Source organism: Phoenix dactylifera, unplaced genomic scaffold (assembly GCF_009389715.1).
Source record: "Phoenix dactylifera cultivar Barhee BC4 unplaced genomic scaffold, palm_55x_up_171113_PBpolish2nd_filt_p 000274F, whole genome shotgun sequence".
Classification (NCBI taxonomy): domain Eukaryota; kingdom Viridiplantae; phylum Streptophyta; class Magnoliopsida; order Arecales; family Arecaceae; genus Phoenix; species Phoenix dactylifera.
Genome location: NW_024067759.1, coordinates 54,893 through 65,378, shown reverse-complemented (window position 1 = coordinate 65,378; position 10,486 = coordinate 54,893). Strand labels below are relative to the sequence as shown.

Sequence of the window (10,486 nt, the reverse complement as noted above, 5' to 3'; positions counted from 1 at the left end):
TTGTTTGGTTTTGTGAATCCATTTTCACTCAGCATTTTTATTAAGGTTGCAATTAGTGTTGCCTCGAGCATTTTCCAAATCCTTCCAAGAACTTGCATCCAGGCTATTTTAAACTCTCCCGCTGCTTGCTGACCCTTCAATACAAATCATGACGTTCTTCTTGACAAGCAAATCATCAGATTTTTGTTGCACATGGCCCTGCCATCGTAGTCGGTCCATCACTTTTCCTCAGTTCATGTGACTATTCTAACATCACAGTCTTGTAAGCGGTCAGATCCAAATCTAACTCCTGTGCTAAGAGGGCAGATATCATATCATTTTTCTTTTGAGACATTCCTGTCTCAAGAAACCATGAGTATACCCGCAAATAACAGGCAGGGGCGGCCCAATGCATTTGGGGGCCTAAGACGAGCTCACTAGGAAAGTCTTTTTTTTTAAAAAAAATAATTAATAAGTGTAAAATACTTTAAAATTTTATTTAAAATAATTCGTATAGCTTTTTGATATACAAAATTACTAATCAAACTTTTGTACTCAAGATTTATTAAAATACTATTTTCAATCGATGATATAACTAATTTATTTAATCTTTTTTGTAACATAGTTGACCGCAAATAAGATAATATAACACGAAGACTCCAAAGAAACCGACAGAATGGTACAGACTTTACCTTCGGTGGCATCAGATAGATGACCTTCCTTGGGGGGTTCAGGCTTGTCCTGATACCGACGAAAAATATGTATAAATATAAAGATCATATTTCAGACAACAAAAAGAAAATTAATAAAAGCAGCAAAAGGACCGAAAACCTCTTTTTGTATGCAAAGTTTCCCACAAAATCTCCCAATCTCTCTGACAAAAAATAAAAAAGTAACTGGATCACATGTCACACTAATCACATTATTGTGATCCAACGAGTGGTAGAAATCTGTTACCATGATGGATGATGGATAGATTTAATACAGTTTATTCTAGGAATCATGAAACGTGACTTTAAGTTCCAAGAAATCCAAATCTCTTTTTTTTTAATATAAAATTTGAAGAAAATACAACATTGATTTCTAGTATCGAAAAAAAAGAATTAAAAATCACAAGAGCATGAAATCCAAACCATATCTCTTGTATTCGTAAATAGAATTAACAAAAAAATGAAAAAAAGCATAGGTATCAAATTGAAACTATAATAACAGAAAGAGTGAAGAGCTATACCTCACGACCAGGATGGAAAAGGACTTCCGGCCGACTAGTGATCTCCACGGCCACAAGCCCACAACTCCAGCCAGCTGAAATTAATAACTCCATCAGTCAAGAAAAGTCCCAAATACAAAGAAACCAAACAAATCGAATCAAAAGACTCAAAGAAATGAAACCAAAATTGCCATCAAAAGTACAAGATAAAACTCACCTGATAGAAATCCCCATAGGAGAGGGGGGAATTGCTCCTTGATGCCTTGATGGGCTCCAGCAATCGGACAGCGATCTCAAGCCCATTGTTCGCCTCATGCCCCCTACTCCGCCTTGTATCTCACGATCCCGAACGAGAACGGACCACCCGTCTTCGTGCTCACATCGTACATTCAGGTCCCCCGAGTGCCACCTGAAATCACAGCTAGCCATCCATTATTATCTAACAATTTTTCTGAATAAACTCAATGAATATAACAAAGATTGAATGGACGGAGATCGAACGCCAGGCGGAGCATCAGAGGCGCGCAGTTCTTCTCCGCGATGAACCCACAAAGCTTCCGGTGCACTTCTCTACCGCCTTCCGTTACTCCTCGCTCACTGTCGGGTGCGACTTCCCCATCTGTATCAACCGTCCGATCTCGGTCACCTGCGTGACGATCAAATGGCAATCGTTAGATCGGCAGGCGGCGCGCACCCACGAGAGGAGGAAAATGAGGGCCAGAAGGAATAGAAGGTGAAGGCAGAAGGTCTTCACTCTTTTGCGAGCGGGACGGCAAGTTCTTGCCTTCTTGGAGCCGGAGAACGGTGTCGGTGGCCGAGGAGAGGGAGATTAGAGCGGACGAGTGACGAGATCGAGAGGAGGATTAGAGCGGAGGAGCCGACTGCTAAGGAGAGGAGGACTTGATCTGTTGATCAATCGGCTTCTCTTTGAAGGGGCGAAGGGTGGATTCGATCGCCGCCGCTCGGGATCAGAAGGAACTTCCTTCAAGGAGTCGGAGAGAAGAAGCCGAGAAGGGAAGGCCCGAAGGGGGTTTGGGGAGTGGGGAGTGGGGACTGGCCGGCTGGGGTGGGGGGAGAGAAGAAGCCGAGAAGGGTTCAGAAGGAAAAAAAAAAGCATTGGGGCTTGTCTTGTCGTAGCCTTTACCTCACCAGGCTCACCTATAGGCCGTAGCCTGTCGAGAAGCCGGGAAGGCACCGCAGCGGCGTCTGTCCGTTGTCGTAGGCATCAAACGATAGGCCGGTAGCTGCTGCCGTGAAAACTGCGGTGTAGCGGTGCCTTCTTTGGACAGCAACGCAGCGCGGCAGCGGGGGCCTTCTTTGGGCCGGCTCGAGCCTTAGGCGACTGAGGGTCACGTAAGGCTCGAGCCGGCCCTGATAACAGGCTAAAGTACATATAATACTATTGAACAAAGGTTTTTGGGACATAACAATCATCAGTATCTTTGCAACGTGATCCCACTAGAAGGTTTAAACATTGAGTCCCACGCTCTATCCTTCATAAGGAATTAAAGATTAAGAAGTTTCGGAGCACCAAATCCATATATTTAAAGGAATTTAGTCCCATAGGCCAGTTATGGCTTCTCTCAACACATACACGCACACAGAGAGGCAGAGAGAATATAGGAAAAAAAAAGTCATTTAGTGTTCCATGATTGCTTTAAAGTAGAGGATGACACGGAGATCTAGAGATGGGAATTACAAGTTTACATGGAATTAGGAGGGTTGGATCGAGCGCCAAACTATTTTTAGTATTACTTGCATCATAGATTTAAAAATTATTAGATTTTTTTCTAAATTTATGTTCTTTGAGAAAATTGAAGATTCTCCTTTCGTAGCTTCTACATAGTATCTTGTTTCTGTTGGTTAAGGTTAATAATTTTAGATAGATGCTTAGATTTGTTTATTCGGAAAAACAAGCATTTTATCTTCTCTCCAACTATGTGATGACGCGAAGCATACAAACCTCTCATTACCAAAAATATATATCGAATAGAAAGTTATATATTAGAAGTTTGGAGGTGTTAGAAGATGTACAGGTGTATGTTTAATTCCATATGGACTATGCACTGGATAGATCTTAGATACTTATGCCAGGTTAAGGAACCCAAATAACATCTTTTGGCTAGCTTTTTTGAGTATGGTACTGAGCTATTACGAATAGTATTAGACCAAACCTAGCTCATGGCTCACATAGACTAAGAGAATATTGCAGCATGGGCCCATTTGGGTTGACCACAGACTGATCGTAATGTTCATCACTGGATTTGAAATATTTGTGATTAGATTTACAAAGATATAGACCCTTAGCCAAGCAAGGATATTGGGGCTTAAACGAGGGACTTTGTGAGGATCCATGCTGTTGTGTATATAGTTGTACATCGGCTATACAGTGGGTAGATCTTAGATACATGTATAGGACCAAGGAATCCGAATAAGACTTTCCAACTAATCTTTTTTTGAGTGAGGTCATGGGTTGTTACAAGAAGATTTTTAATTTTTCTCCTATAATGTAAAGATCAAGTTTTTTGAGTGAGGCAATTGCCCAAGGGAGTGGACTTAACTGGTAGAACTCTAGTTGACCCAAAAGTTGTTGAATTTTTGGCCAACTAAGATATTAACCCCTTCAGTTTTCTTTTTTTTTTTTTTGCGGTCCATTGTGGAATTATTTTTTCATACCTGGCTTCCCAACAAATCAAAAGTTAGTTATAATCGAGCCTCTCATATTTTTTTCATCTTGGCAGAAAAATCAACCTACTTTGCTGTGGTATTGAAATTGCTAAACAAACACTAGGAGACACACCTGTTCAGCTTCTCCCTTGCTACTGTGAACATGGAGTTCTCTCTCTTTTCGCATGTTTCTTAGCTACAATTTTAAGGTTGCATTAGCACCAAATTTTATTGTTAAAGCAATAAATTCATAATGAGAATATTGATGCTGAAAGCTATGAGATTTGTTTAACCTCAAAAGGTTGTTCCCAAAAATCTCAATGGGATAATTTTATACTACTTGATTTATTCTACAATAATGGACAAAGAAAAGAGAAATTTTCAAAAGTTGCTTCATTCAAGATGGCAAATCAATGAGATAACCTGTCTGTTTTATTTTCTTTTTTGGAAGATTACCTATCATATGTGACAACTCACATAGTGTAACAGATGTAAAACTTGTGAGCTCATAGATCAAGCAAAGCTTTGAGATAGAGCCAACTTTATAACATATCAAGAATAAGCAAAGTTCTAATTCCTTAATTTGCTAACTAAATAAATTATGTGTAGTCTTCTGCGCCTACAAGTGCAATCTTTCGAGCTCAAACCATTTCAAATTCAAATAAGTTCATGCTTGATCTGCAGAGCACATTCACATGAGTTTAATTCTCTAAGCTCAAATAATTTAAGCATGACATATGACTTGACCCTCAAACCGTAATTAGCAATTCTCTCTTGATTAAGTTAGTGTGTTAGTTTGAACTTTTTTATTTTGTTAGAGTAGTACGGGTACAGGGTTCCATGTGTGAAACTAGAGTTTGAGTACAGATAATTCATTTTGAACATTTTTACAAACACTTTAAAAAAATAGAAAAAAGAAAAAAAGTTTATGTAGACCATATCATAAACAATTATGCTGCAGCATTGTGCTCTTTAAACCTATTGAAAGTCACTGCCAAGGCCACGTAAACCATATCATAAACTTGATCTATAAGTCGAAAATAGGCTTCTCTCCATTTTCTGTTGAATAATAATGGACCAAAAACAGCCCATAAACCAACCGCGAATCCTAGCCCCATGCTCATATACAACCACTCGATTTCAGATCCTTCTTCATCCATGGCATTATCATTTTGCTCATCCCCTCCAACAGCATTTGGACCTTGATTTGTCTCGTCATCTTTGCACTTTTGAGCTAATGGGAACCCACAAAGACCAGGATTATCAACGTAGATAGACGAGTCGGTGAAGGTCTGAAACTGATTACCTGATGGAACTCTTCCTGACAAGTTGTTATATGATAAGTTCAAGTGACTCAAAAAAGTTAGGGCAATCACGCTCGAAGGAATTCCACCATAAAGGCTGTTTCTTGATAAGTCAAGTGATTGCAACTGTTGCAATGCACTGATCTTTTCTGTGATCTCTCCTATCAGATGATTTCCAGACAGGTTTAAACTCACCAGTCCAAGAAGGCTGGCCAATTCTTCTGGTATTTTACCAGACAAGTTATTGTCTGAAAGATCCATAGCGATCACAAGTGAAAGGAATATGGCATACTCATTATCACTTCCTTTCATGGTCACTTGCAAATTTTCAATGTAATCAGGATAATTTGAAATGGTTTCATTAGTCTTCCGTAACACTTTCATGGCAGTGAAATTCCCAAAGCTCGAAGGAATGGTTCCTGATAAATTGTTATTAGCAAGATCCAGGATTTGAAGAGCACTTAGTCTTGATAGATTAGGAGGAATATTTCCAACAAGCTTGTTTGATCTTAAACGAAGGATACTCAAGAACAACAAACTTTCTCCTATCCAAGTAGGTATTGTGCCAATGAATGCATTCTGCCCAAGATCAAGAGTAACTAAAGTCACACAACTCCTTAAGGATAATGGGAGTTCTCCTGATAGATTATTGTTACTCAAATGCAACGATTCAAGATATGGTAATTGACAGATTGACGGAGGAATGCTTCTAGATAGATTATTGCTTGAAAAATCCTTGACCAAGGTAAAGGAAGAGTTGTTCCAACAATCAGGGAGCTCACCCAATAAGTGATTTTTTGAAAGATCAAGAACTCTAAAGTCGGGCTGACAAAGAGACAAAGGAATTTTACCGCTTAAATTATTTGTGGAAAGGGAGAGATATTGCAAATTAGGGGTACTTTTGCCAAGATGAATCACTCCTGAAAATGAATTGTTTGATAGGTCTACCAGCATCATTATAGAAGAATTAAAATTTGGCAAAGGACCCTCGAAGTAGTTAGAACTTAAATTCAACATATAAATGTTGATTAAGCTTGTTAGATCAGGTACACTACCTGCGATTCCATTGCTGGAGATATCCAAGTAACTTATATGCTGGGAAAATGACTTCCAAAACCAATCTGGCAGAGTGCTTGAAATTCCATTGCTAGACAAATCTAGATAGGAAATGTTTTCTTGCGTCCGGAGCCATGCTGGAAATTGTGGTCCCAACTTGCAAGAACCAATAGCTAACTGCTGAAGCTGAAAAGTGGGGATCCAATCAGACGTCAGATTCAGAATTAATTGGTTGTCTGACAAATCTAAATAATTCAGTTCGGTGAGATCGGCAAAGTATTCTTCAGATATGACACCCTCCAAAAAGTTTGACCTGAGATCTAATGAAACTAGCTTCGCAAGCCTTCCAAACCTCGCTGGGATAGTCCCATGCAGCATATTATAGGAAAGAACCAAATCTTGAAGTACCGACAATCTTCCAATTGATGCGGGAATAGGACCAGAAATTGAGTTGGAATCCAAATAAAGAGACTTGAGCATTTTGAAGTCCCCCAACCAGTCCGGCAAATAACCGCTAAGCTGGGTGTTGTACATGTACAGAGTATCCAAGCTGTTTTTGATGCATCCCATAAACACCTCATCAAGTTCATGCAATTTTTTGCTGATATTAATGCCCGACAATCCCATATGCTGCATCTTGCAAAGACCTCCAAGTGCAGCCGGGATTTTGCCTTCAAGAAATTGATTGTCGATCGGATAAACCAAGAAACTCAAGCGAAGCTAGATTCTTAATTGCAGGAGGAATGATGCCCCGAATATCATTGTCGCTGAGATCAAGGTGCTCAAGACTACTTATGTTGAACAACCAACCAGGCATCGTCGAATTAATGTAATTCGAAGAAAGATCAAGAACAGAAAGTGAAGTAAAATTCACATGTGGAAGAGAGAGCGGAATGGTGTTGATGTCACAATCGTGTAAGCGTACCTCAACAATAGAAGGAAGCATGTTTAGTGCTTGCAGCCAGTGAGCACCTGCTCCGAATTCCACACCCGTCATATTCAGATATCGTAGGGAAGAAAGATGAGAAATCCAGAGGGCATTATCAATGCTGAGATCAAAACCATTGTAGAGATCAAGATATTGGAGGCTCGATAGATTCCCAAGCTGGGTTGGGATCAGTCCACCCAAACCAGCATTGGAGAGGTTAAGATATTTGAGCTGACGGAATGAGCCCACGAATTCTGGGATGCGAAGTCCTCCAAAGTTGTTCATGCTCAAGTCAAGGTAATTCAGGTGCTTCAGACCAAGTAAGGAAGGCCTCAACTCACCTCCCAAGGACCACTTGTTGTGGTATGGAAGCAGATAATAGCCAGTGTCCGAGAATTCGTCATGCTTGCATGAACGTCCGACCAGACCCTCCGATCTGGAGGTGACCGAGCGGACCCTCCGACCTGGAGGCGGCCGAGCAGATCCTTCGACCGGACCCTCCGACCTGGAGGCGGCCGAGCAGATCCTTCGACCGGACCCTCCGATCTGGAGGCGGCCGAGCAGACCCTTCGACCAGGAGACCCGGAGGCGCCCGAGTGGCCTCTCCGACTTGGAAACGTCCAAGCGGACCCTCCGACCTGGAGGCGCCCGAGAGGCCTCTCCGACTTGGAAGCGTCCGAGCAGCCCTACCGACCCAAAGACGCCCGACTCGCGTGCTGTGGTCATATCCCCCCGCAGCGCTACCGAAACACTACGCCTTGCCTTCGTCAACAATCAATGCGTATGACTTTTACAGGCATTCGGTTTGCTCAACAATCAAAGCGTATGGCCCCTGCAGCCACTCAGCTTACTCAACAATTAAAGCGTATAGTTCTGCCGTCTACGAACATCAAGCCCCTTACGGTAAACCTGCTTAGCTACGAATCATGGCATGACTCCACGATGGTTTGAAAGCTTCGGCCTGATCTCCTACAGTAACAGCATTGATTCACACGATCGAGCATTAATTTCTACTGCATGCCCAGTCGTACGACAGATCGTTTGCCCCGTCGCATCACAGGTAACCCAGCCCCCCTCTATAAAAGGGAAACTTCTCCATTTTAAAGGGGGCTGGGAGATTGAAACTCTGAATATTGACTACTCCTCTCGTTTATACATTTGCCCCCTCTGACTTAAGCATCGGAGGGCTGGCGCCGGAAATTCCGGCCACCGGCTTCTTGCAGGTCTTTCGGAGGACGTTGCGCGCCGCCAGACCGCCGTCCGCCGATTCTCGTCGGAGCTCCTCCTTCGTAGCCCAGTGGTCGCCCCCGGGTCCAAATTCCAGCAACAGTTGGCGCTAGAGGAAGGGCCCAAGTCGCGGCCATGAAGCTGAGAAGCAAGGAAGCTTCTAATGCCTCCCGACGTCTTCCACCTAGCCCTGGACACCCTGTCCAGAACTCACCACCTCCGGCCGATTCGACTCCTCAAGTTCGGCCGGAACAGTTTGATGCCCTGGTGCAGCAGGTTCAGGCCTTGGCTGCTGCCGTCCAAAGCCTGCAACCTAGGGGCATCACGACAGCACCGTTTCCTCAGGCCCCGGTCCAACCGGTGCCTCCTTTAAGTGGACCGGCCCCCCAGGGCCGAGATCTCCACGCCTCTTCAAGGGCCAACGGTGAGGAGCGGTGCCGCGGCAGGGGTTCAGCCCGAGCGTCCTCCTGGAGAGAACCCCTAGTGAGGGGTCCAGGCGACTGGCCGCAACCGTCAGAGGTCGAATCAGTCCCAGGGCAACCTACGCCCGAGCAGACCACCGCGGCGATCCTCCAGAGCGACGAACTCGACAAGAAAGTCGAGAAGCTGGAGCGCCAGATCGAGGCGCACCACGGCAAGAGGGCGGGATGCGACGGCGACTTCGAGTTTACCACGAAGTCTCCTTTCTCCCAACAAATCGAGGATGAGCCGGTCCCACCGAGGTTCAAGATGCCCCAGGTGGAGCCCTACAACGGCATGACCGACCCCCTCGATCACCTGGAGAGTTACCGGGCCTTGATGGCACTGCAAGGATCCTCGGAGGCCATGCTCTACAGGGCCTTCCCAGCAACGCTCCGAGGAGCAGCTCGGCTTTGGTTCACCGGGCTGAAACCCAGCACAGTCTCCTCTTTCGAGCAGCTCGGCAGGCAGTTCGCCACCAACTTTGCTGCCAGCCGACCCCAACGGCGGACTTCAGACTCCCTCCTCGACATAAAGCAAAGGGAGGGAGAGTCGCTCAGGGAATATCTGGACCGTTTCTCTGCCGCAACTTGGAAGGTCCGCGAGCTTGACCAGTCAATAGCCATGTCGGCACTCAAGACTGGAGCTCGATCTTATAGGTTTCTCTTCTCCATCGAGAATAATTTTCCAGCTGACTTCACCGAGATGCTAGTCCGGGCGCGGAAGTACGCAAAAGCCGAGGAAGCCGTTGCTTCTAGATGGGGTGGGGCCGAGCGGACCTCCAAGAAGCAAAAGAGGCGCCGTGAGGAGCGCGGCCATCTCAGAAGCCCGTCTCCGCACCGAGCTAAGAACCCGCCTCGTCTGAAGAGTCCACCCCGGCTGCGGAGACCGCCCCGACCAAGGTCCCTGCCTCGTCCGAGATCTCCACTGCGGTCCCGCACACCCAACGGGAGGTACGAAAATTACACTCCTCTTAACGCTCCTCGGACTGAGATCCTCATGGAGATCGAGGGTTGGGATTATTTTCGGCCTCCACCCCCGATGCGGAACCCCGAGGCCTGGCGCAATCCCAAGAAGTACTGCCGCTTCCACCAGGACCATGGCCATGATACGGAGGACTGCTTCCAGCTCCGGGACGAGATCGAGGCACTTATCCGCCGAGGAGTGCTCAACCGGTTCGTGCAGAACCGGCGTGAAGAGAAAAGGCCAGTGGAGGATGCCATGCAGCATAGAGAGCCGAATGCTAACAAACCCATCGCTGGCACTATTAACACCATAGATAGGGGGCCCCAGCCGGAGAACCAGCTAGGGAAAGGCTTCTTCCAAAGCGCCCCCGTACCTTTGAAGTCATCTCTTTCTCAAATGAGGACCTGGAGGAAGTTGAAACTCCCCACGATGATGCTGTGGTCATCTCCATGGTCGCAAACAAATTTGATGTAAAACGCGTTCTAGTGGATAATGAAAGTTCGGTGAATGTTTTGTACTTTGATGCCTATTCTAGAATGCGGATGACAGAAAAGCAGCTACGGAGGGTGAACGCCCCACTGGTCGGATTTACCGGAGACTCGGTTCCAGTGGAGGGCGAGGTCGATCTCCTGGTTACGGTCGGGCTCGCCCCCCGAGAGAGTACCGTGAGGATGGATTTCCTCGTGGTGC

The 10,486-nt window shown here is 45.2% G+C and overlaps 1 protein-coding gene and 1 pseudogene across 1 annotated transcript; both read right to left on the bottom strand.

The window, feature by feature from the left end:
- Positions 1-241: 241 nt before the first annotated feature.
- On the bottom strand, positions 242-1,808 carry LOC120105380 (annotated as a pseudogene).
- Positions 1,809-4,806: 2,998 nt separating this feature from the next.
- On the bottom strand, positions 4,807-7,503 carry LOC120105379 (receptor-like protein EIX2). The gene is made up of 2 exons (XM_039117750.1): positions 6,919-7,503; positions 4,807-6,863 (listed from the first exon to the last, which is right to left on the bottom strand). Exons 1-2 carry the CDS (start codon positions 7,427-7,429, stop codon positions 4,807-4,809), a joined length of 2,568 nt encoding a protein of 855 aa, XP_038973678.1. The 5' UTR covers positions 7,430-7,503.
- Positions 7,504-10,486: the final 2,983 nt, after the last annotated feature.